The sequence below is a fragment of the Mauremys reevesii genome, linkage group 7 (genome assembly GCF_016161935.1).
Source record: "Mauremys reevesii isolate NIE-2019 linkage group 7, ASM1616193v1, whole genome shotgun sequence".
NCBI lineage: Eukaryota > Metazoa > Chordata > Testudines > Geoemydidae > Mauremys > Mauremys reevesii.
In genome coordinates this window covers 20,578,969-20,606,713 of record NC_052629.1, presented here as the reverse complement: position 1 = coordinate 20,606,713, position 27,745 = coordinate 20,578,969, and the positions used below count along the sequence as shown (strand labels likewise).

General features: G+C 41.0%; 1 protein-coding gene across 4 annotated transcripts in view; it reads left to right on the top strand.

The window, feature by feature from the left end:
- FAM53B (family with sequence similarity 53 member B) overlaps positions 1-27,745 on the top strand; it is a 127,186-nt gene that overhangs the window by 39,075 nt on the left and 60,366 nt on the right. For all 4 annotated transcript variants that reach the window (XM_039547709.1, XM_039547708.1, XM_039547710.1 and 1 more), the window contains one exon: positions 15,242-16,020. In XM_039547709.1, the coding sequence (XP_039403643.1) occupies positions 15,242-16,020 (779 nt within the window). The remainder of the gene's footprint in view (positions 1-15,241; positions 16,021-27,745) is intronic.

The window sequence follows — 27,745 nt, the reverse complement described above, 5'->3', positions numbered from 1 at the left end:
ACAAACCTCTGCTAGTAAGGACAGTTGCTTATTTGGTCCTTTTTTGTCTCTCCCACGAGCATGGATTGTATAGTACGACTTCTAATGAATTTTGCACCAGAGTGCATCACTTTTTATGCAGAACTGCCATTGACTTCCATGGGAGTTTGGTGCATGGACTGATGATCCTGAGGGGCCAATCAGACTGAAAGATGTGGCATTGTACTGTGCTCAGTGGGCATTGTAATGTGCAGAGTGACTCGCTAGGCACTGGGCTAAGATCTCCAAACCCAATTAAAATTTTAAGTGACGATTGAATCAAACTACTTGATATGAAAGCCAGTGCTTTAAAAACAGAGAGGCTGCCCCCTCTATTAACAGACGTAATTCTCATTAGTGTTAATGGGAGCTGAGTAGATGCATTAAGGGGAGACATTTCCCAAGCCTCCAGACAACTAGAGCCATCTGAAGTGGGGCGGGGGGAAGAGATGAAATAATTTTGATTTTCCAAATGAAAGTCACAAGATTCAAAGTCAAGAAGTGACAGAAACCGTCAGTTCCCTTTATTCTGCCTGTCAAGAATAAACAAGGAACAAAGAGTACTCAATCAGTTGGGTTAGCCTTGTGATAAGGCATTTACAGAACTGTCAACAAATATGAAGGGGCTAAGCCTAATTGAAAAACAGCTTGTTAATAGCTTTCTACAAAGCCGTTAGGATCTGAGCTAAACTGTGCTGGTCTTCCTTGTGTGCCAAATTATCCTGTTTCCAAGGGAACCTAATCTTACCTCCTTGACCACAGCTCACCATGTAATTGTCTTTGTCATGCCCAGTCAAGAAGAGTGAGTCTCGTTGGCATGTGAGGGCATTATTTTGTTTTTAGGCATCTTTCCCAATGCATTTCTTGATGTCTTCAAACTTGTGCCAAGATCACAAACCAATTCAGTGTTGAAACTTGTTCAATGTTTTAAGTCCGTTCAGTGATTATAGTGGCACTGAATTTGAAATTGGTTGACTATTTCAGATCAGCTGGCCAGGTTCCTGCTTGTGAAAAGCAGAGAGAGAAATAAATACACTGAAGTTTGGATTGGCAGTCGGGCCAGAAGGAGGCTAAGAATTACAGTCCCATGTAAAACCTGTGGGGATTGGAGAGAACTTGGCTTGATTTCTTGTCCTTTCAGTCAGGTTGTCTTAAAAAAATGATCCTTTTGGATTCCACTGGAGGCAGTGAATGGAGAGGGAGATATTGCTGGCCAATCTGTGGGGCAAACAGGCATTACATTTTGAGAAGGAAATCCATGCCAACCTCTTGGCTTCAAGGAAGAGGCCATGAGGTTGACCACAGGGATCTGAAAAGTGTCAAGGAATGAAGTGGTGCCGAGTGGTGGAGAAGAACATGTCCCTTCTTTTTCATTTGTCTATACCTTTGGCTGCAATATACTTTGGCTGCAATTTCTTCAGAACTCAAGACCAGCAAGTTAGTTTTTGGATGGGAGCCATGAAAGAAAAACCCAGAATGCTCTAAGTGATTCTGTAAGTGGGTTTCTGGTTTGAAGAAATATTGAACCGATACTCCATTTAGGTGACATAGGTGACAGTGTGATATGAGAGTTATTGTCTTAAAGATGAGACAAAGTAAAACTCTTTGTACCCTGCTGTAGTAGGGATCCCATTGGCTAAGTCAAAGTGTGGTAAAACAGTTAAGTCGTCTTGCACTGCTTGCTGAAGCTTGTCAAACCTAGTCTCTGACAGGCTGCCAGAAAGAGTGAGGTCCTGAAGATTGGGCTCTCTGCAGAGAATACCTTGCACCTGTTTGGAGAGTATGTCTCCAAGAAGGAATAGCAAGATTGTAACCACCGGAACAAGGCAAGAAGAAAGAGGCTATGTATCAGAGATCTGAGACCGTTTGTGACCAACATCTTGAACTGCACTTGGGAACAAATAGCCAGTGCAGAGTATGAGGCATTTGGGGCTCTTCCAGTCAAGAGGTGAGGTGCTCTTTGTGCACCAGCTGAACATTCCAGTTGCATTTCAACAATAGCCTGGAGGAGAGTGGATTTCAGTAATTTAGTTTCAGAGTGACAGAGGTGGAGATCACTATAATAACATCTGCATCAGAGCGTCACAGCTGTCTGTTCAACCAAAAAAAAAAAAAGTATGTTGTGCCACAGTTTACACCTGATAATCCAGAAGCCCATCTGGCTTCATTATGACTCCTAGTCTGTTACTAAGGTGCAAAGCTTAGAGCCTCCAACAGAAGGCAATTTCAGGTTCTTGCCCATTCCTCCAGATGTTTGCCTCTCTACCAGCATCACCTCCGCCTGATGGAGCCAAGGTTGTTTAACTCTCAGCTACATCTCTACTTCTCACAGGTTCTGGGAGAACTTGGAAGCCACAGAATTCAGGGTTGCTGAAAATTAGATGTAGAGAGCAGTGACATGTTCCTACTGATGGCACTGCAAGCCAAAGCATCTCACGATCTCCCTTGGCATCTGTACATACACACTAAACATGCTGGGTGACAAGTCAGAATCCTGCAGATTGCTGCATGTGAAAGTCCTTGAGGATGGAGAGTAAAATACTTATTACTATTCTCAAGAGGAAAGAATGAAGCCCAACCTAACTTCATGCATAGTGGCATTAAAGGCTGTGAATAAACCTAATAAAAACATAATGGACACAACTACGTCAGCTGCCAGATGGAGACTGTAAAAAAAGAGTAGCATTCTCATTCCCATATTACATACCAGTGTCTTAATCCAAACATAAAGGGACTAAGATTTCCCAACATCACTTTATCAGAAATATTTCCCATCAATAGGAAGTTAGAGACCATGCTATAACTGGAACAGTTTATGGCCATTAAATGCACTATAATACTTTTCACACAAGTAAGGCTGCTGTTAGTCCTAGTGAAATTCTGATTTGGGTAATTACATTTGGCCTGTGTAAACTGACCAGCAGTTTCAACAGGATATGGTATTCTGCTTCATTTCCTTGCCCTAACTGATGGCTAGTGTTGCTGAGCACTGTTAAACAGCTGCCATGTTACGCCTCAGAAGGTTGACTGCAGTTCACTGGTGGATGGAGTGGTATAATATATAGATATAGTTTGCAAAACCCTTTAAGATTCTGCAGACTGAAAAGTGCTACACAACTGGGAGATCTTGTCATTCATTCATGGACCCTCTTCCTTTTGGAAATAAATTATTTTAGACAATTATAACAAATGAATCAATATGAAAATGTGCAGAAAAGCTTTGCAATTGTCATATCAATACATCATACAAATGTTTTGTGAAGGAGGAAAAGGTACTGAAAACTACCGGGGGGGGGGGAAGGGGAGGGGAGAAGAGAATGAACTAGAGCTTGTAAATCTTCTATATAATTAGATATTTATAAAGCACTAAACATTATGAGAATCTATAAGAAACTTTAAGCTTTATAAAGAGCCATTAAAGAAAGATTTGATAAGTCAGAAAATCTAACATCAAAACCATTTTCCAAATGACCTAAAGAATCATCTTGTTTTTTATTTTGAGATAAACAAGAAATGCTCTCCCAGTGTAATAATAATAATACACTGATTGGTTTTGATCTTTATAGCTTTGCTTTGCTAGAAAGAGGACCAAAGTTGAAAGACCTACACCTATAAATTCAGCCCTGAGAATGAACAGTTTCTTGCACCTGGCTTGAGTGGTCCTTGAAACATCAGGGAATACAAGACATTTCCTATTATGAAACAGAATTTTTCCATTTCCCTCCCACAAAGCCAGCAGTACATGCCCACAGTCAAAAGGCATGGAAATGTAATGGAATCTGTGCCAGAGATAGAAGCCATTTTATTAGAAAGTTTGGTTATTGACTTGTGATACAGATTTTCTGTATCTGAGGGGGTTGGGATGGTAAAATCTTTTAAAGAGTTTAATAATGTAATAACATCATCAACAAATTCTTCCCAACCAGATATTGAAGGAACACCCAGTATCTGAATGCCCAGTATCAGATACTGTTGTGATGGATGGCTGAATAGGAAACTAGATAGATACTTTACTAAAGCTAACATTTCAGGCTGTGCATCAGGGCATTAGCCAAATCCAGTCAGCCTTTTATTTTTATTACGATAGCACCAAGGTCTGTATCAGGGCCTCATTATGGTAGGCACCGTATACACAAAGTAAAGACATTTTACAAAGGGCTTAAGCTCTAAGGAAACAGGACAGAGAAACAGAAATAAGCAGACAAAAATAATACCTACATAACATTTAATAACTAAAGAACTCTTTGCTCAGCAGAAAATCAGGCTCGTAGTTTCTAAAAAATGTTTATCTATGATGATTGTGTTAGGCAGTTACTGAAAGGAGAAGGATTTTGCATGAGGAAACTAAATGACAATGGGAGGTGCAAAAGTACAACCCCAAGTAAAAATAATGTGCTTATTTTTGGTAAGTTTATGAAACTCATTGTTTTGGTTCATCATGTTCAATAAGGATTGTTGAATCATATATTAATTCTTTATAAAATGCACTTTAAAAAAGCAGCCTGCCCTGTTCCTGGAGAATGTACCCAGAATTCATTTCAATTTAGTACTTTGTCAGGAATGAGTCCACAATAAAATATGGCGGTGAAGAAAATTCTGAATTTCGTGCATTGGGCCTCTGACACTAGAAGTGGGACTGGAGCAAAGTTTCTTTAAAATCCCTGGGCATGATTCTACTCAAAGTGAATGGAACTGATGTCACTGGGATTACTTTAAGAAGCAAGCATGCCCAGTGGTGGTTGCACCACTGGGGCTAGTGTTAGTAACATGGCTACATGGAACTGGTTCTGAGCTCTACAATGAGGAAAGCCAAGAAGTCAGAAGAAAAACTGATAATGAAATAAAAAAATAAACCAAAGCAAAACTCGAGCCTTTAACTTCAGACATCATCATATTAACCTTATACGAGATGGCAAGGGCGAGGACAATCCTTGTTGCAAAGGCTATAGTCATTTTAAGACTGCTAATTTGGAAATGTTGCCTTTTTATTTGAACAAGACTGTTTTGCAGCTCTATTTCCCACAATAAGGCATCATTTTCCCTTCTAATCCACACCTCCTATTTCTGAACTGCAATTTCCTTTGAAAACAGCTTGTCTGTGGAAGGTTCCATCTAAATGACTAATTGCTGTGTACTTGTAACAGGAAATATTGCTCAGAAAGCAGCTACAACTCTATATGCATTGCCTAGGCTTTGCTTTTCAAGCCAGCATAACCATGAGAGCTTTGTTCAGATTTGCTCGGATGTGTATTTGTGTGTGAGTGTATGCATGTGTGCAGTGTATCTACTAGCATCTGAAAACTTGAAAAAAGCACAGCTGGGTAGAAGAATAGGGAGACATTTAACTCCACCAAGATTGGGAGAGCTGTATAAAGGGACATATTAAAGAATGAAAGAATTTTTTTGCTGAAAAAAGCAGGGACTTTCCCTCTTAAATAAAGACAGTTGGTACGAATGGTGTGCAGACCACAGACTTGGTTTGTCGTGTTTGTTCTGACGAGAGAGATTTTGGGACTATCATTTTCATTTCCCACTGAAGCATAGCTGCATGCATCATATTTTAATCTTGTTTGTGAAACAGGAAAGCAGGAGTACTGGTGTGGTTCTATGTCATTGCCATCAATTAATTACAACCATTAAATTTGTTCCACATTTAGAAGCCAGCTCTTGCACATAAACAGGGGACAATGGAAAATACAGACTGCCTTTTCCCCTGTGCACAGAACGCAGAAGAGACTAAAATTTAAGTAAGAGAATATGTGAGAAAGTGAATTAAATACAAACTTATCACAAACAAGACATGCACAAAAAGAAGTGTTTGTAAATATGTGTTGTTAAATTGGGATCCAAACAGAATTCATATGCCAATTTTTAAAAAAAAAATGATTGAAACCCATAATTACTTTACGAGTTGCTGTAATAAATTATTGATTAATGTAAATTATTTCACAGGAAAAGAACATAAAGGAAACACGAGCAGAAGGATCATCCATTATGTATAAAAAGGAACTGTAAAAATATTATAGCAGCACATTTGTGTCGCTATAGTTAAAGTTGTGTCAGCATTTTAATTGTAAACCCTTATTTTCTGTGGTTTATAACTTGGTTGTTAAAATTTACACTGTGTCATCTGAGGAACACATTTTTAGTTACACTAATTTAAAAAGCATGTGGCCATTTTGAAGCTGTAGAGTTGGAAAAAATGGCAAAGTTTCCTGTGCTTTTTACTTGTGTGTGTGCGCGCACTACAGTAATTCAGAATCAGGTCAGTTATTTCATATGAAATTTTGTGGGACCCTAGTTAGTCTGTAATGTGGATTAAACCCTTTTAAAATGGCCAGCTTAAATTTGGCTACTGTGATAATGCAATTTCATATTTGAGATGTTTTAAAAAAAGTCTCTCTCCTCCTCCCTGACCCTCATGGGAGTTGAGTGAGTTCCTGCCCAGTGACGTGCCCGCAGAGGAGATGGACTGCTGCATCCATTTGCTGGCTTCAAGGGGTTATTGAGAGGAGCAAAGTCCAGAGCAGTGCTTTCTTTCTCTTTTTCCCCCTCTGGTTGAGAGGTTTTGGAGCTCCAGCCCATGTGGGGCCTCCAATGGGAGTTGGGAAGAGGGGCCTGGGCCACTGCCACTGTGTGCAGGGTCCAAGAGGTGAGCCCATCCTGGTTCTCCACCACCTGCTTGCTGAAGGCATTTCCAGTACAGTGTCGGCTGCTTTAGAATATGCATGTTTTGTTATTATTTTGGCAGGCTACCAAAATTTTCATGAGACCTGCAAGAGAGAGATGGGAAATGGCAGTTTTTAAACAGATTCTATCTCAGCAAAAGCTGAACAGAATTTCATGGAATTTTTCAAAGAAATGGCATTTCTGTAGCGCAAGTGTATTTCCTCTGTCAACTAACAAAAGACTGCTGCCAACAATGCAGGTGTGAGAAAGAAAAGGCCAAGAGAATCATTCTTAATGAAAGGTGTGAGGCAATCTAAATATAGAAGTCACTGTCAACTCCCCTTATAATATTGGGCAGTGACATGCCATTCCATAGAAAAACTTGTAAGAAGGGGATGAGGAGTAAGTGGGATTCATGAGGGAAGGAATTTCCCCAGGATTGCTGAGTCAGGGTGCAGCTCTTGTAACCTGTGGATTTCTGGAGATTTACTGCAGTCATGTAATAGAACCACACTAACAGATTCTTCTGACCTACTGCCCATGAAGGGGACTCTGCTGAAAAGCTAATACATCCTCATGCTGTGTGAAATTTCCATCGATTCCCTAATTGTGATACGAATCTCTGGAGAACACTGCGGTTTTAAAGGGATCTAAACCTGGCCTCTCATTTTGTGCCTGCAAATTATTGTGGGCACAATTTTACAAATTTAACTAAATGCAGGCACTGATAATGACAGTGAAATGTGTAACTGGGGGCACATCCATCTGCCATCATTTGCATCTGCAACTAATTGAACCTACAGTTATATTTCTGGGCACAAAGGGGAGGTCAGGTGTAAAGATCAGGCCCTGACTCATTTTAATGTATTTTGCAGTTTCAAAACACTGTAGAGCTCACCTTTAAATATCAAGTAGGAAATCTCTTCAGGAAAAAAAAATCAAATTGCTTCATCTAGTCACAATATGTCACAAAGCTTTCCCTTTCATGATATATAATGGAAGGAAGGAGCTCTTGAATCTGCAATGGAGGCACTGGCAGTGCATTACAGAAAGTACCTTTTAACAGCGGATAGCATTACAGAATAGTGGGACAATTGTGATTGTGAACTGATTAACTAAGGCTCCTTGACCCTATAGGCCAAATTCATTATTGGCCCACTCTTATGCCATCAGTGAATTTGTCCCTGAAATATTAATTGACTAAGGGTGAAATGAATAGTATTTAGAGGGCCAGCATAAAGCCTATGTACCAATTAAGCCCTATCCCACCCTCAGACTGCAATTTTGTTCCCACAGTTTTTAACTCCTGCAGTTTAGGTTTCTTGACCATCTACATAACTGGTTTGCAGGCACAATAAATTACTCAGAAAGCCAAAGGATATAAATTGGAATTTCAGTTAGCTTTGCCTGAAAGTTACTTTTGTAGAATTGGAGTCCACCTTCTGAAAATCTGTCCCTGAGGGTCTGAGCGGGATTCCTTCACCCGCTTTGAGAGTTTTGGGTGTGCAAAGAATTCAAACTCTTAATGTAGTTTATCAAGGGAACTACGGTGTCCTCTTTTTGGTATTAGGGTTTAACTTTTGCTAGTCCAGATTCTGTTGTCAGAGATTTGAGCATGAATCCCATTGCATTTCATCGTTGTTGGGTGTGTATAACTAAGTGCTGAATTTGACCTTAGATTCCAATGGGAGTTATGCTGTTTTATGGAGGAGAGAATAGATCCCACAAATCCCCTAGGAATTCCTAATACTACAGGATTAAGGTCATTAATGTATAACTGCATTTTCTTGGGAATCCAGATGCATTGATTATTCTGATTTTAAAAGCATATTGTCAAGGTGGTTTTCATCATCTGTAAGATGTATGACCTTCTAGTAGCTTGAAGGTGAAATCTGTATCCCCACCAAACAACCAGGTCCCGTCTCCTCACAGGAATGCAGCAGTATGCTTGGAAGGTTGCTCATGAGTGGTAGGCCACTGCTGATGATGTATTTATTTTTATCTTATAAAAATATAGCATTTAATTTATTATGAAAAGAAAGCAAAAAAGTACATAGTCTCTGCAAACAAATCTAAGGAAAAAAGTGGGACATTGCTGTTCTAAGTTTGGGCCTTTCAGCTCAGTTTCTTTGAAGAAACCGTAGCAGCACAGCCTATTGGATTTTTCAGCAGGCCACATTTTTCAGATCTGTTTAAAGATCCTTTAAAGTTCCCTTTAATGTTAATGCTCTAATTTCAGATGATATTTTCGGTTCTGGTAAGTGCTGGCATTTCCTAATTCAAGGCAGATTGAGGGGCCCTGATGTCGCTGCAGAACCAGTGAGCTGTACAGCTAGCATTTAGGCAGAAAGCAGCAACTTCAGAAGAGATTCTATAGTGATGATAACCTAACCCCCTCCAACTGTCGTGGCTCTTGCCTCTGAAGCTAAGACCAGGTTAACCAGAAACATGTTTCAGCACGCTTTTTGCTTGAATGCATCTAGCACAGTTTTCCTGGTTCATGGACATGTGGGTGGGTTGTGTTGCAGTCAGTTTTACAAAACCTTACTGGAGATTAGGGACTAGGTTTTGTAAAACTGACTGCAACACAGTCTTGTTTATAGCAGGATTTTGTAAAACGGTTCATACCATAGCTAGGGCCTATCATAAACTTGGTTCTAGCAACAATCTGATGTATACATAGTTCTGCGTCCTAAATCCAATATGGGGTGTAGTCTCAGCAGTGGATGAGGAAATCCAAGGGATTGCTCAAAGGCTCGGCAGGCAGTGGTGTTAAGGAGCTGGGTGTACTGAACTTGATGCTTGAGCAGAGGTGATACCTTTCTTATTTAGGGCTACTAGTGGCCTTCAGGGGTGCAGAAATCAGCTCCTTCTCCCAGCACTAGCAGCTGCAGTTTCTCCTCTCTCACTTGCGACTCTCCTAGTGGTGTGAGGCTTATGTTATTTTGAAGTGACCAGCTTTAGAATGGAAAATGGACAACATTCCTTCCTTTTAAAACAAATTCAAAATTCGATGATATAAATCTTTACTTTTTGCCTTGAAGTTAAGTTCAAAATGTCCTCATGGCGATGGCGATTTAACATGTTACCAAAGATCCGCAGATCGGTTAAACCATATTTCACACGCAAGCAGTTTCAGTTCCAACTTTCTGACTTGCCTTAGTCTCTGAACAGGAAAAAAAAAGGCCAGCACGCCCTAACATTAAACGCACAGGATGTGTTGGCTCTAGTTGAGGCTTGTTCGTGGCTTGGTACTTAACAAAGCTAGTGTCAACCACAGTTGAGCAGACAAGTCTTAATAGCTGTCAACCACAGCAGATGTAGGTGAAACATTACAATTAATAAGCAGGCCATGGAGAACAATAGTGTAACTACACCTCCAGCATCTTTTCGCCCCCATGTCTGATGTGTTTTAGGTTCTTAGCTTTTTGCAGAAAACCACACCTTTTTCGGAGTCTTTAGGTTTATGTCATGAAATAGCACCATGTGTCACAACAAAAGAATCAAGGTCAAATAGGTGCCTGAAGCTTGGGTCATCATGTGACTGTTCTGCTTTGATCACAAAGCGCTTTGGATCCTCTATAGTTAACCAGGTTAATTTGTGCCTGTATTAAAGTCACAAAGAATATGAGGCTTGAAGACAAACGAGGCTTTTCAAGATTAAAGGAACAAAGCCAAAGCGGTGAGGTTCTAAAATGTAACTTACCTTAAAAAAGCTACTGGGCCAAATTCATCCTTGTGTAGTTCCTCTGAAATCAATGAAGTTACAATAGGGATGAAAGTAGCCCTAGTGTTTTATTCTTAGCCTTACACACAAAAGTTCTTTCTGTAGCTCTCCCCCAAACAATGCCCGATACAGCTTTAAGTTGCCTTCTCCTCAAGAACAAACTTAGAGCCTAATACTCACTGAAGTCACTGAGGGTGTGTCTACACTGCAAGCTGGGGGTGTGACTCCCAGCTTGAAGAGACATACTCATACTAGCCTCATGGAGCAAGTATGCTAAAAATAGAATGTAGATGCAGCCACACAAGCAGCTAGACGGGCTAGCTTTCCTGACTACATACCTAGGGCTTCTGACAGGCGAGTAGTCAGGGCAGCTAGTCTGTCCTGCTGCCCATACTCTGCAGCCTCATTCTGGTTTTAGTGCGCTAGCTACTGATGGGAGCCGGTGTATGTCTCCTCGGGCTGGGAATCACACCTCTAGCTCCAAGTATAGACATATCCTGAGAGTTTTGCCATTAATTTCAGCGAGAGGCGAGACCGAGCCCCTCAGGGCTTGATCCAGAGCCCACTGAAGTCAATGGAGACTCCACTGTGGGCTTCAGATCAGGCCCTTAGTGAGAGTTTTGAGTGCACAAGGAATGCAGGATCAGGCTGGACTGGTTGAATGAGATAGCACATGTGAGAGGGTTATTCAAACGCGAGCTAGGAATTTAATAATATTGCAGACTTGGTTTGGAGCGCTGGATCAGGCTGGTTATGTGTCCCTGTACGGCTGGACAGCCTGTAAGGTTCGAACTTCTTTTTAACTTGCCGCTGCTTCATGCCTGCCTCTCTCTTTTGTGCCAGGATACTGCAGCGTGAGTGGTAAGCAATTGTTTTCAGACTTCTGCAACACTCAAACACAAAGACGAGTAAAGGGAAATTATTCATTGTCAGAGTTCTCTGACTTTTGTGGTTGAATGTTACAACTTGAAGGTGCTTACTTGTAATATTTTTATGTCATTTCCTTTTCTTATTAGAGTGTTTAAAAAAGAAAGAAGGGGGGATGTTATAGGAGGTCTGAGCCTTTCTCTGACCACAGGTTTTTAAAACTTGTATAAAATTACTTTCTGGGTTCTTTTCCCAGTTTTTCCTGTGACCTTGGGCAATTCACTTAATCTCTCCGTGCCTCTGTTTCCCCTCCAACTCTTTGTCTTTTCCATGTAGATTGAAAGGACTGGAGAGCAGGGACAGTCCCTTATTATGTGTGTTGTTGAGCCTATAACACAATGGGTTTCTAACCTCAGCTGGGATATTGAGGTGCTACTGCAGTAGAAATAAAAGCTACAATAACCTGTTTGACAATGAAAGTCTGTATTTTGGGAGCTTTGAAAGCTATTTCATGATCAAATAGGTGCTCAGAATACATCTGGTATGTGCTGTAAATACAGACCTGTAAGATAAAAAAAATTAGGAAAAAATTTATTGGACACGTGCAATAAGCAACTTGACATTTTCAGTTTTATGGTTGAAAGTTAAACCCAAAAGTAAGTGGCCTGAGGGCCAGCAGTATTTCTTTTTAACAAACTAACTAACAACAATACCGTTTTAATTGCAGCAGGGAAAAAAGCACCTGAGATTCTTTTTTTGTTGTTGCTTTTCTCCCATTTATAAATGGGCAAATAAATGTTCCCGAACAAAGCAGTTTGCTTTTGCGTTGAGGTGCTCTCATGGTAAATTTTGTTCTGGAACAAATTTCAGCAGCTGGGTAAACCAAATTGAGGTGTATAACTTTAAAAAATTAACACCTCCTTACCTACAGCAGTATAAAGGGCTCCCCTACAATTAGTATCAGGGTTTAGAAGATGATAATCCTGTTCTTAAAAAAACAGCGAAACCCTTTTTCTTAGAGGGCTTTATTGAGTCATTTAAAAAGAAAACCTCTGCAATATCTTTTTTTTCCCTCAGTTTAACACCCAATCAGTTTCAAGGTTAACATTTATTTGTCGTGAAAATAATTTCCTGGGTTATCATGTGATATTTAAAAATAATAATCCGATACTGATGGACTACAAGCAGGCTAAAACATATGACAGTCTTCATGCTGTAATTCTTCAGCACAGAGAGAACCCTGCTAAATATGGCTGACTGAACATGTATTGAATCATTTATATTGGCCACCATACTGTAAAGGACATTGCACAGTAAGAGCATTGCTATAGACTCCTCAGTAGCACACTTCATATGTAAAGAGAATTCACACTTTCCACTGGTGAAAAGTACGTATTGCAAGGTTTGTTCTAAAATGCAAAGGAAAAAAAATCTAAAGTGTTGCTCAAGATGATACTGTGCCTTAGATTTTCTTTGTAGTTTTAAAAGATTTATAGCTGTTTGTGCAAAAGTGATGTCGAAAGAGGAAGGTATCCTGTATCCTCTTCTTATAGCTCACCACGTCCTTTTGTGAAATATGACGTCTAGGACCTGAAGGTCATGGCAGCTTGCCATCAAAAATTTGCTTCTATTTCTGGTTCTTTTGTCTGGTGAACTGACCTGAGAAATCTCCCTGTTGGCTGCATTAATAAGGGGGGGAATAATAAAGATCTAAATATAGATGTAATTGTTTAGTGTATATTTATCACTCTTCATTGTGTTTATTAAAATGAGAAGGACAGCAATGGTTAAAATAGAACTGAATTAATAGCTATGGTCACAAACAACATTTGGCTCTGTAGTTACTAAGTGGCATTCTCTTGGAATTAGAAATAATAAAACTCGCCCAATGCAGTGAGAAATGAAAGGACGTCAACCTAGTTAAATGCCAAATTTGACGTCTCTGACTGAAATGATCATTATACGTTGGGGAATAGTCTATGTTCTTTATTTATTATTTGTATTATGGTAGTGCCTAGACCTGTAGATTGACTATCTAGTTCATTTAAAATCAGCATTCAATTGCTTACGTTAAAAAAAAAATCACACAATTTTGATGTAAACATATGAAAACTCTGCAGCAACAGATAACTGATATATTTTGCTTCTGTTTGCAACAGCAGTCTACAAAAACAGTTGCCAGTCACGCTTGGTTAAGTGATTACTTTTTTCCATCACGGCTGTTGATGGCATAGTTCTAACATGGTTTTCCTGTTGAGTGTGAACAAGGATGTTTTTAAAGAACTTCATTAGCCTTAACCATATTGTAGAGTATGGGTCAAATATTTCTCACTTGTGTACTGTTATTGACTTCAGTAGGACTGTCTGCATGGATATGATCAACAGGATTTGCCCTATGCTCCTAGGTGGTCAACAGCAATCTATCTGAACATAGTTGTAACATGATTTGCAACCTTCTTTCGTGTAGCTGCAATCAGTGTTCTAACCGTAACCATATCTGTAAATATTTTCAAACATAATTGTGAGCTGTTGCATGGTTAAGAAACAACAAATGCTATTCGCAGAGCCATTCACCAGGCACATGCTAGCTGATGGAGCTGATATATACACATGGAGAAATACTCAACAGGCGGTCATGTTGGCTTTTGTTCTGCTATATTAGAAATGCATTAAAAATTCTAAGTGAGATGGACAAAATTGACAGGGAAAGAAATTTCCATGTGGATTTGTTGAATGAAAAACAGGGGGGAAGAGGGGAGCATAAAAACTAAACACACATTGACGTGTCCCTTTAAATTAAGAAGTATTTAATTGTTACATATTGCCACATTTATCACAAAGTGTGAACAATGTATTGCACTCTTTGTGACTGAGAATTCCAGGGGACCCTAAAGAATATTAAGCACCCAGCTCCCACTGAAATGCAATAGGACTTGAGTGCCTAACTCCCTTTGGCTAATTTGAAAATCCCAGCTATTTACATCATTATTCTCAGATGAACATAAACTGAAAGGCTACTTTGAATTCGGAAGAGACTCGACATTGCATGCTACTATCAAAGTAAGGGTCAACATTTTCAAATATGGGTTCACTTCAGTGAGAACTGTGGCTACTCAGCAGCTACCATATGAAAATAAGGTCATTTACTTAGGTACTTGAATGTGGATATAGGTGTCTGATGTTAAGGCATCCATGTTTGCAAATTTTGATATTCCATTACAACAGCTACCTCCCCACATTGGTAAGGTCACATTATGTGTTGTTCCACCTATGTTACCCTTCTCTAAGGCCATTCTTTTTTTAAATAGAAGAGGAGCGAGAGCTATCCACTAGACCTCACTGGAGCTTACGTGTACTTCATTAGGATTGCTATCTTAAGGACATCTCCAAAGAAAACCTTGGAGCCAGATCCTCAGCTGGTGTAGCTTCATTGACTTCAGTGGAGCTACACCAATTTACACCAGCTAAGAACCTGGCCCTTGACATTTAATTCTGATTTTAAGTTTCCTTTAGACTCTCGTAACCTTGTAAATCAGCATGGTAATTGTTGCTTATAGAGGTAATTGTTGCTTATAGAGTCTAGAACTAAACGTATGATTCTCAGGCATATTTTGTCACAGAGATTATTGTATGCTTTTGAAAAGCTAAGTTCCTCTTAGCTAGTTCATTCTGTATAGTCTCTTCTTATAGCAGTCTTAGTTCTATATTAACTTTTTTGCTGCTGCTATTATCTATCTATCTCTCTGTCCATCCATCTGATAGCAATCACTCGGCAAGCACTCTGGGAAACCATATTCCCTGGGTTAATTTATATTGGAAAATGTCCCATGTATTATTTGTAGTAAACGGGCATAGAAAATGAACCATATAATTAATTCATGCTTATATATGTGTGTGTGTGTGTGTATAGATATATTGATGTATATTAATATATAATTTTTTTAATAATTTTTAAACTAGAAAATGACAGATGGAGAGATCTCAGCAGGAAGTATCCACTTCAAATTGAGCAACCTAGTACCATCATCTGGGACTGTGTGCCTGATAAAAGTGAAGATGGCTCAATATGGCACAGCGAGGCAGCTAACACTTGTTCAGTGACCAACTTGATCAAAGACCTCAGTCTTAGTGACCATAATGGCAACCCATCAGCACCTCCCAGCAAACGCCAGTGTAGGTCACTCTCTTTTTCTGATGAAATGTCTAGCTGCAGGACATCATGGAGGCCTTTAGGGTCAAAGGTCTGGACTCCTGTAGAAAAGAGGCGGTGTTATAGTGGGGGAAGTGTTCAACGCTACTCCAATGGCATCACCACCATGCAGCGGAGTTCAAGTTTCAGCCTCCCTTCAAGGTCAAACATGCTTTCCTCATCGTATGACCCGTCTGGATTTAGCAACAAATTTGGATGTCAGCCATGCCAAGGGCTGAGGAAGTCAACCACCTGTGGGCAGGCAGGTGACATCTGGGGTTATGATCACAATTCTGTAGATGGTAACCGGGTGGACATGCAGAGATCCCTCTCCTGTTCACATGATCAGTTTTCCTCTTCAGAATATTGTGCACCCTCAGCAAACAGCACACCTGCCTCAACACCAGAGCTGATGAGACGCTCCAACGGGCTGTCGCGAAGCCGATCACAGCCATGTGTCCTTAATGATAAGAAGGTTGGAGTTAAACGACGACGGCCTGAGGAGGTTCAAGAACAAAGACCTTCATTGGACCTTGCCAAGATGACCCAGGTAAGACATACTTATGTTATTAACAGGCAAACATGGGTGGCACAGACATTTACAGAACATAATTGAACATTTATGTGTGGACAGAACACAGCACTAAACAGGCAGCACCACATGGGGTTATTTTTCAGTCAACAGAAGCCTGAATTTTAATTGTTTCCATTTGGGTTAAAATCCATTTTCTTCTGACTCAGCTGTATTAATCTGCATTAAATAGATGTGATTGTTATAGATAAGTTTGTTCCTTTTGTTAGAGCAGAAAACTTATTCCTGTTCAGCTGGATTTGTAGCATTATTCTTTTAAAACCTTCCTTCTCTTTTTTCCTGGTGCTGAGGCCTGTAGCACATCACACCAATATTTCTTCATACTATGTATTTCTATCAGAAATAATTTTTAAAGTAGAATTTGTATAGGAAATGTTTAGGGGAGAGGAGCTTTGAGAGCATGCAGGAGGAAGTGAAGGCAACATCCAAGGTATTCAGCACTAACTTTATCACTAGTTGAATTTTCATTGGTAGGGACTCTACTGGCTATTAGCTGTGACTTCAAGCAGTCTTGACTCTTGTAATTTTCCACTCTGCAGATGTTATCAGGTTTCATATTCAGGTGCAAACATAGGGCAAAATTTTCTTCCTCAATATGCAGTGTGAATCTACAGTGCAGATAAGAGATTTGAAGTGCATATCTGAGAGGATTTTGCTCCATAGCCCTCAACCTTCAAGACCCAATTACGTGATATTGGCCTTCAAAAATGTGTGAGAAAGTCAAAATGAAAGGACATATCAAAGAACAGCACAAGAAGCAATTTCATTTTGCATGTATAAAGTTTTCCATAACCACAGTTTTATGATTCAGCATTTCTAATGTCAATAATTTACAATAATAAACTCTGTGATAACACCAGCTTTGTGTGGTACAGAGATAAATTTGGGTCTAAAGATCCCATGGCTCATTTTGCAAGAGTAAGGTATTAACCCTGCTGTTCTGGCCAAATTCCAATTTTTTCTATTACATTCTGCCTGCCAAAAATTTCCCCTAAAGTTTCAATTGGATATGATATTCTTCTTCACTCTCTGTTGTGTAATGTTGCTGTTAAACAGCTGTTGCATTTCATCCCAAAGGTGACTGCATTTCAGGCTAGTGCATAATGAAGTTTAGTTTATTGTTAACAATAAAACTAGTGACATCTCCTAAGCAGGTACAGTTCAGAAATAGAGTTGCAAATTTCCTTTCCTTCCCGTCACCCAGTGTAATGACTTCTGATATTATAAATATCTTTTTTTTCTTTTAGAATAATGTGATATTTTATGACATTTTATGCTTATATGGTTCAATGGTTGCTTGAATGAGTTCATTTGTGTTTGAGGAAGTGACTAGTCTGTCCTCTTCCAAAGAAGCTTGAATGATAAAAAATGACAGAAACAGTTGTTCTTGGGTGATGCACTGTGATCTCCATTTGATAAACCACGTCAGTTACATTTAACACGCTTAGCTTATTTTATTAGCTAATAAGCTGGATAGGTAGTAAAAGCAACTTACACATGTTGTTATATTTCATTAGCTACAAGTTGAAATAACACAACTGGCATCACTGAAGTCCTTTTCATTTCCTGGCATTGGCAGAAACATTTTAAAAATACATACAGTAGTTCTGTATATTTGTGCCCACATATGTAGGATATTTCATGTGCTCCAGGCTGGTCTCCAAGAAAGTGGTGGTGGAGGTGGTAGGAAGAGGTCAAAGGGGCAGCTGTGAATTAAAATGCTTCTACTGATAGCTCAGTGTTCATCAACAAGTCTCTAGGTACATTAAACATACCTAAAAGTGGATAGCAGGGGATTTATAATCCCTTCAGGGAGAAGGAGCCTTGGGAGAAGTGGATGCTGTGATTTGGAATAATTCTGGGGACTTATATTGCCTGAAAGACACAGGGCTGGCTTGTGCAACCTTTGCACTGGTGAGGCAAGTAGTAGTCTCATTGGCTTCAACAGCAGTACTCACGTGAGTGAGTGCTCACCGCCATCAGGAAGGGTTGTACAGTCTGGTTCTAAATAAAGGTTGAGGCAAATTTGTAAAGTAGTGTGGAGAAGACGGCATGACTGCTGTGCAATTGAAGAAGCTTTTCCCTGGCACTACAGTCTCTCTCTCTTTTTTTTTTAGAAAAATCAAAACAGTGGCCAGCCATGCTACCTTGTGGCCACGCAGTCAGCTGCCTTCCAAGCATAGTCCTTGAACCCAACCTCTCACTCTCAGGCAGGGGCATGTTCAGGAATTTAAATTTGACCCCTTTAGGAGGGGCACCCAGAAGCTTACGCCCCTCCTGCCCTGCCCGGCCCCGGCAGGAACTCTCTCTATCCTCCCCATAGCCCTTGCCCTCGCAGGAGCTCGCTCTTCCCTGCCTCTGTGACCCTGGGGCTGGAGAAGTTCTGTGCCCCTGATGATTATTGGGGGGGAGGGGGAGGCGTGCCTCTGCTTGTCCCCCCTTGTGCACACCCTTGCTCTTAGGTGGTGGTGCTAAAGGGTGCTGCAGAGGCCGTGAGGGAGGAAGCCCTTTACGTTACTACGCAGAGAACCCTGGGCTGTTTGCAGAACACCGTTGTTAGGGTTCAGAGAGGGCCTTGTGTGCTGGCACAGACAGGGAGTACCATGCCATGACAAGAGGCCTTGAAGGCGAAGGAATAATGTTCAGCCCATCAGGGGTGGGGAGCCATAGGACTTGGGAGCACATTCTCCAAACCAGCTGAGTAACCACAGCCTAGAAAATGGATCCCACATTGGGAAGAATCCACTTTTCAGCTACCTTTTACTTAGTCCCTTTGTGCCAAATAGAAGAATAAACTCCAATTCCTTTTGCAGCAGCTTCTCATTTAAGTTCAACTTCAGCCCCAGCTGCCTCTATTTCTGAGTGATGGTAAATGACACACTGGTTTGGGTTGATGGAGAGGTTTACATCTGCCTCCAGCGACAAAGACCTTTCAGATCTTCAGGGTCCCAAGAGTCCAGGGTCCATGAAGGGGTGTGTGTGATATTCTTTTTAAAAGAATGCAAACAAAATTTGAGTCATGTACTGCAAGAGAAAGAGACTATTAAAAAAATTAAAGTCCCTTTTTGTAAAATGTACCTGTGCCCATTGAAACAAACCGACCATAATATTCAGTATCCACTCTCAGCTCAGCTCCCTCCTTTCTGTGTCATGATTATGCCCCTAGCCGCTCTCTTGGTATTTAAACCCATGTGAAGCTGAAGGTATTTTATATCCCCAAAACATTTTGGATTTCAAGTCTGTCGAACAAAATAATAGGAAAAAAGAAAAGCAATGAACTGTAATTCTACACCTCTGGCTGTGTGGCTATAGTATTCTGAGCACGGTTTTCACACACTAAAGATTTCTCTCTTCTGACTTTGGTTCCCACGATGGACCCAAGCTAAAGTGGTACGTACAGTCTATCTGACAATAACTAATACTGAAAAGTGCAGTGTTCCTGCAGCTTGCAGGAGTTTGCAGGTTCCTGCTGTGCAGGTCAATGCTGCACAATAGAAACCCTCTACAGGAATGGGTAACTGCATCTTTATGACCGCACGACCCCTTCACCCTCACCTTGTGTTGTTTCTTGTGTGATCTTACCAGTAAATTAATCCCCAATAATTATCAAAGTAATGAAAAGCCCAACATTTTGGAATGATACAAGGACCCATTCAAGAAATGTAGCCTCTGTGTAATTGTAATTCTAACCATGCTGTTTCACAGCAGAAGTTGTTTTAAAGCAGTGCAAGGAATCGGTCACATTCCTCTGATTCACGTACAAGGTGGTTTCATTTAGAGTTCACAAACAGCTCTTTGCTATAAAACTACCTTATGAAATGGCTTTGACCTATTGCTTTCTGTGTTTAGTTGCAGGACCCTGAAAAATGACACAATATGCTCTACAGTAGGGCAGGGCTTAAACCAATCATTTATTTATAGCATCAGATTTTTGCAGCTCCAAAAGCATGATCGGTATTTTTCTTCTTGCCACCACACACTGGTGACTGTATTTTTCTTTGGCACCATTAGTAACAGGTTCATTGAGAAAAAGGTCACACAGGACTGTGTTTCAGCTTTTGAAATTGTGATGATAATGCAGTGATGCCCACTGACAGGAGATACAGGAGAAAGGAGGAGGAAGGATGCTTCTGCAGATAAGGCGCTGGACTGAGTCAGGAGAGATGTGCTCTCTTTTCCAGTTCTGGAAGTCTGTGTGTGTGACCACAGGGAAACAACTTTGCCTTTCTTGGCCCATATTTCCGTAAAGGGAGATTGTGTGACCAAATTCAGCAATATTTGGGAAGCGCAGTGAGATTCTTGGGATAAAAAGCATTAAGGAGATGCAGAGTATATCACATAAGAAAAAATCCGCTTACAAGATGCCATGCTTAAGGCAGATTTTTGCATCCTGGCTTGTTTTGTGCCTGCGTAACTTGCCATGCAGCATTTGCACAGCATCTCACCCTTGGTCTGTTCCATGCTAGATAGGTTCTTCTACAGCACTCATGACAGATGGTAAAATGGATGTGCACACAAACCTCAGTGCTGTATGCATACGTGGGCTGGGCTTGCAAATCTACCTGTAACAATTTGCTTGTTTTATCCAATGACTTGTGTACACAAAGTTGGGCATGCCCCATATGCCCCATCAGCAACCTCAAAAGGGTGTGGAGGGTACTTAGTTTGCGGTAGGAGGTGCTCAGGACTTTTCAGGATCAGACCCAAATGGAGAGACAGTGCCCCTGGATGCCAAACCATTCCATATGCCTCTCTGTTACAACTGCATTTGTTGCAAGAACAGCTGTTGAATGAATAGAATGAATAAAAGAAATGTTAGTATTTTTATTCCTTAAGTTATTCTGAGAGTCTGCACAAAGGCCTCTAAACTCTCCTCCATCTTCAGCAGGATTTTGGACATTGTGGGAAGAGGGGAAAATGATCTCTACAAATCCCGGGGAAGGGAGAGTTGCAGGGATGGAAGGGGGTTGCAGGAAGAGAAGAGGTCAGAATCGGGCAGACCCTGACCACCAGGCGCTAGTTTGCAGTTTCAGCCCATTGGACATTACAGGAGAACCCGAGATCAGACAGTGCCATATTTGGCAGTTTAAAAACTACAGAGGGAAACAGATATAAGAATCAAATATCTTAGTCAATGCTTTTTTTAAAATTGATATTCTCACTGCAGTTTTCTCAGTGTAATGGCGTGGGCTCTTTTTGTTTGCTTGAGTCTGTACATATGGAAAGTAAGTCGAATTCTTTCTAAATATCAGGACGAGAGAGAGTAGAAATTGAAAGTGTAACTGATTGCTCCAGCCTACACAGTGAGTGAGCTCTGGAACAGCTGCTTGGCTGCGCTTTAAATACTATGTTAGTAATTGTTGATGGGGCCTGTGTGTGCTAAACAGGGGCGTGCTGTAAAAACAGGAAAGTAGAGAATAAGTCATCTGTCTTGGCTCATCATTTTGTATTAAAATGTGTTAGGCTGCTAGGAAAATTAAGAGAACCATTGAGCTGTAGGTCTCTGTGTGTGCTGTGCCGTTTGCTGTGGCATTATGAATTACCCTGCCGTGAGCTGTCAGCGCTGTTATTGCACAAGTAATCTTCCTAAGGTCATGGCGACTGTGAGCTCTGCAGCTTCGATCTCACGTTAAAAAAAATTAATGAGTTTATCTTTGAAAATGCCAATGAAGCAATTTTTTTTGTAAGGCTCCTTGCAATTTTCTTCTCTTTAATTGTTGGCCATTTGCAACTAAAGATTCCTAAGAGGGAAATGCCACTGAAAAAGGGAAAAGTGGTATGGCAGATGACACTGTGTCTTCCTTATACAGGGTAAAGAAAGAAATCCTGCTTCCCATGCAAGTGTTAAAATGTAGCTCCAGTCCACCTTTATGCAGAAGCAGTCTGGAGACCAAAGACATTTGGGAAATTGCTATGGAGAGAGGAGACTTAGTGCCTGGCCCAATGAAGCCAATGGGCATCCTTCTCTTGGCTCAGCTCATACACAAGTGCTCAAGGAAAGTCTGGAGAGTGCAGGCCCAGGTTCTCGGAGAGAATGTAGGGAACTTCATACTGGAAGGAAGGGAGGATGGTCTTGTGGTTTAGATGCTTGGCAGAGGAGCAGGAGAGCTGGCTTCCATTCCCAGCTTTGTTGCAAACTTCCTGTGTGACTGTGGGCGAGTTATTGAATTATTTTCTGACTCACTCCTCCATAAAGCAAGTATAAAACTTTCCTACCTCACAGGGCATTGTGAGGAGAAGTCGGTTAGCATTTGAGAGGTGCTCAGAAGTGACCAGTGATGAGGGCTGCTGAAGTCAATAGATCACTATTTGAGAGTCACATTTGAGATGTGGTGGAGAAAGCGGGACTCCACACGCAGTCACTACTGGGCTGATGTTGTAGGCCAAACTGTTGCTTTCCTATTTGATTGCTGGTGATACAAGGCCAGTTTATTTAACTGTAAATATTTCACTCTGAAAGCTTTTGGGAATAAGAGCTGGGAGGACGAACACAGACCTTGAAAGACTGTTTTTATGGCTTTTCTTCCAGTTGACCCACCCCATCAACCGACATCCTGTAATACAAATGCTTCTTAGTTTTTAAATCAGTGCCTAATAGGTATATAGAAAAGTCAGCAGTTCATACAGATCATTTATCTCAAAACCTTCCAGTCAGCTCCTGTTACTCTATAGAGGTCTCTCTCAGCTGCCTGAGGCTCTGCAGGCATGGCCGAAGTCTTCCAACTTGGCTCTGTTGTTTCTCTGAGGATTTAAACTACTAAATTTTTTTGACCCTGAAGCTAGGATTATATACTGCATCCTTTAACCCAGTTCTTCAGGTTTATTTCAGTTTTAGCAAAGCACAAAATACAAACAAGAAGGACCTTGGCTGCCAAATATCCCAGTTTCTCCAACCTCTGGTGGCTGTCTCTCACCTTTCCTCTGTAGGAGGGACTTCTACTTTCCCTACTGGACCCTGTAGATAATGTGTAATATTCCCTTCACAGACTGGCAACAGGGTTTGAATATAGACTGTCACTACTGCAGCACAAACCTTTACCGTTTGTGCTAAGCAAAACTTCGATGGACTTCAGCGGGTCCAAGATTTCACTGTAGGTCTCTTTGGTGGAAATGGTAGTAGGCTGCTATTCTGTCAATCAGCCGAAGAATAACACACAGTGCAAAATGGGTTACAAATGCATCTCTTGTGCTTATGGGAATGGATGGATCATCATAGCTGCCCCATTGAGAAAAATTAGAAAATAAATAAGCATAAAATCACCTTTATTGCAATTCTTTGTGCCATTCACAGTTATTGCACTAACCAAATTGCTCTTCCAGATGAAAGATCCATGTGAGGCAGCAGCTCCAGTGCCCTAGTCTGTATAGTGCAGTGATCATCAACCTTTCTAGACTACTGTACCCCTTTCAGGAGCCTGATTTGTCTTGCGTACCCCCAAGTTTCACCTCACTTAAAAACTACTTGCTTACAAAATCAGACATAAAAATACAAAAGTGTCACAGCCACACTATTACTGAAAAATTGCTTACTTTCTCATTTTCACCATGTAATTATAAACTAAATCAGTTGGAATATAAATATTGTACTTACATTTCAGTGTATAGTTTATAAAACAGTATAAACAAATCATTGCCTGTATGAAATTTTAGTTTGTACAGTACTGACTTTGTTAGTGCTTTTTATGTAGCCTGTTGTAAAAGTAGGCAAATATCTAGATGAGATGATGTACCTCCGGAAGACCTCTGTGTAGCCCCAGGGGTATGTGTACCCCTGGTTGAGAACCACTGGTATAGTGTACATTTTATTCGGGGGAACTCCAAAGCAGTTTCAGGAGGACTTTGAAGGACAGTCCAGCAGCCACAAGAGAGCACTCAGAGATACTTGCAAACCATCTTCACTTAATGTGTGCTTGGGCATAGATAAGGCAATTTAGAATGCCCCACCTAAAATGTTAACCTAGAGCCACCACTGCTTCCATCCAGTCTGACCTGTTCAGAGTGATGGAAGATCCCAAATGGGGTGTAGAGGTTTGAGGGTGCACATAGGAAGATGTGGAACATACATGACTCCTGCAGGGATGCCCTCCCTTGCTCCCCAATACGGAGATAAAGAAAGAAAAGCTGCAATGCTTTTCTAGCACTGAAATGCTTTCAGATTAAAAATGTATGTGGGAGGAACCCTGGATCCATGCTAGTTTAGATATTATAAACCTCTAGCAAAATTAACTCTTTACTTCCTACAGAGGAGCTGTAAGTGCCTTTTTGTTCTTGCAGCTGCAGCAGCAGCATTGACAGAGTTTTCCTTCCTCACTTTCTGTTTTGCAGCATTGCTGTAACCCCTGACATTGTACAGTCTGGGACACTAACGGCGCAGTAGCACAAGAGCTCAGTTTGTTACAGTACTACACTTGGCAATGAAGTGTAAGCCGTGGAACTGATGGCATCATCAGAAGGGAACGAGCCTCTCAGCTCTAATAAAATTACACTACTTCTGATGACAGCATTGTGAAACAGGACGAGGAAAGGAGCTTTACTGTCTGTAGTTTCACTCTTGGTCCCGAAGAACAAGAGCTTATGGGGACAAAATGGTGGACCTAGCAGTCAGTCCTGTTTTTAAAGGCTACTTCAGATAGATCTCTGAGCCCAGCCCACATCCTCCATATCCAACTCTCAAGGCATTCCAAGTCTGAATCGTGCAAATAGCCCTTATCTTTGTGACGTCCCAATTGCCTGCATCTGAACTACAGAGGTGTTTGAAATCCAGATCGAGGTTTTGTGGTTTGAGCCCTTCTGTAATTTCATAGTTCGTCTGAGAGTCTCTTTCTTGTGTCAGTTTTATCCATGGACCCCACCTAATGCAATAAAGTTAAAAGACAGCGAGATTCTCGTTACTGCTCTGCTTGATTAAAAACTACACGCTCTGTACATTTTCTAAAAATGAGCAACAGCAGGAAGAGCTCTGCTGTAGGTCTGGAGCTGAGTTTTCCTGTGTGTAGAAGTCACCACCAGTGTTATGGTGTTAGGGTGTCAGTGTTAATTTTGTTTATTCAGATGTCAGTCACGTCGTCTCTGCTCCTCCAATAGGCTCTATTTTTAAAGTCTCCTTTCTCTCCAAGAAAGATTTGAAGGTAAAATGACTTACAGAGTTTACCCAAGGTGTCCAATTTTTCTGATATGACCAGTTTCAACCTACCAGTATTGTGAGGTGCTCCTGATACCTTTGCCCTGCTGTGCTACTCAGTTAGATATTGCTGTACGTAAAGAGCTGCACATAAGCTACCATTTGCAGTACACAACAAGTAGTTTTAATTGGGCCTACAAACCCAGGAACATTGTATATGCTTGAGACACCTTATCTATTAACTATTCACATATACACAGTGATCTCTCTTTTCTAGAGCACTCCTGTAACACGCTGCTGGTCAGTTTCATATTGGGGGACACTGAGGCTAATGCTTGTGGGGCTAAGAGAGAAGTAGAAATTCCTACTTTGTGAAATCTAAAAATGGACCTGAAAAATCCACCCCATCTCCAACTTCCAAGGATTTTGGCCAATGAAAGCTGATAAAGTGAACAGCCAGCCATAGGAATATCCCACTGATAATTCTGTAGTCCTTTATAAGGGCTGATGTCTTAAAGTGTAACGTGATCTTTAATTCTAATTAACTGCTCCTTCTCACACACTTGTCCTCCTTCCTCTTTTGCCCCTCCCATTCCCCTCATCTAAAATGCGCACTGAGGCAAAACCGAATCTCTGACATTTTTATCTTGGGTTAGAAGCTGAAGAGAACAAATATCACAGCGAAGAACAGAAACTCTACACAAATACAAACTTGATTTGACTACATTCAAAGTGAGGGTTAATTACTTGGTTTTGGACAAAAGTTGAACAATTCTGCATTTGAAGGCCAGATACAGCAATACCCTGGGATGCTGGACCCAGGGAATGGCTCACTTGATGATGACCTGTTCTGTTCTTTCCCTCTGGGGAACCTGGCATTGGCCACTGTCGGAAGACAGGATACTGGGCTAGATGGACCCTTGGTCTGATCCAGTAGGGCCGTTCTTATGTTCTTATGCTTTAAAAAATAGTAGAAAAATAACTGAATACAAAATGTACCTCCAACACAGTAAGAGCCAGATGAATGTGTACACAAGAGTTATGAGACTGCTATCAATGATACGCTGAAGGTTGTTAACAATACCAGCCCCTTTAATCGGCTGGTTACAAAGAAGAACTAATAATAAAGTTTCAAAAGACTTTTCAGATAGTATAACAAACCTCACAGTTTGACTATAAATCCCCAATCCAATGCCCATCAAATTTGTTGAAATCACATCATTCCCTAAATCCTCATGCTTTGAGAGAGAAATTAGTCCAGTTGGATTCAGGAAAAAATCCCAACCCCCAACTCCCCACTCTGTGACATGGTAAAATATTAAACAAGTAGGTACATTCCGAACAGTTTACAGCTCCCCAGATACATACTGTCACTGCTGAAGACAGATTTCCAGTCTAGATGGACTGCATCTGAGTTTGGCAATTCCTACTGTATGTTCCTTCAAAGATGTATCATGTAAACTATGACCCTTGTGCTACCCAGGGCTCTATTTTCAAAGACCAGTGATGGGATGTAGAGTTAACAGAACTCTGAAGCTCAAGGGAAAAATAAGTTTTGTAGTACTCTGCACTGACACAATGGCAGTTGTGCTCTTGGGGCACTGGAGATATTGCCCCGTTGGGGAAAAGTAAACAAAATAAAATACATTAACCTCCATCCCAGTTTTGTGTGTTGTGCACAGCTGTCAATTTAAAGGCCTCATCCTTCCATTTTCCAAATGAAGGAACCATATAAGCAGGCTTCAGTACACCATGTTGCATAATGCAAGGATGCCTAGGGAGGGTGCATCCAACAACTCGACAACACCGCAGAGAACGGAGTGGCATTTCAAAAGTACTCCTGGAATGAGTGCATGCGCAGCTAAAGAGAACTACAGTGCCCCATTTAGGTGCTGACTGCTTGCTGGACAGCCAAAGTACCTCGATGAGTTAGAGAGGTGATCTCACCTAGTCCTCCTGGATGGAGGGATGTTGCTGTCACACAGGATTTGAGTGCTGGGTGTAAATAAAGTGGTATCCTCTGCTACTCACTATCAACACCCAAAATACAACATGGCGATGTATGCATCAGAAGGTAACCAGGACTAGGGACAGTGTGTAAGGATTTGGATCAAAACCTCTTAATCCAGAATGCAGATCCAATGAGGAATTTCTTCTAGCCTGACTCCCTTCACATCTTCTCTCTTCTTTTTAACCAATTAGGGGTTAATAAAAGAGTTACTCTCATCCGTTTATTGCTTGAGCTATTTTTAGCTGCAGGAGATCGTTCTACAGCTGACAGCACATATAGGAAACTATAGTCAGGAAAGGTCACAGAAGAGGGCAGGATTGAAAACTAGTCTCAGATCAAGAGTCGATTACAGCGTTTGAGACTGGGGCCTTGCTTACACTGGGGACTTCCGTCATCAGTGACCAGCCATGGGTTTAACAAGGCAGGGACGGGAAAGGCATATTTAACAGTGAGATAATGTTGAATGGAGATTTAAATGTGTTACAGCTTTATCCCACTACAGCAGGGCCACTGTGTCAGGAACACAGTGTTCACAGAGGGCACTATACAGG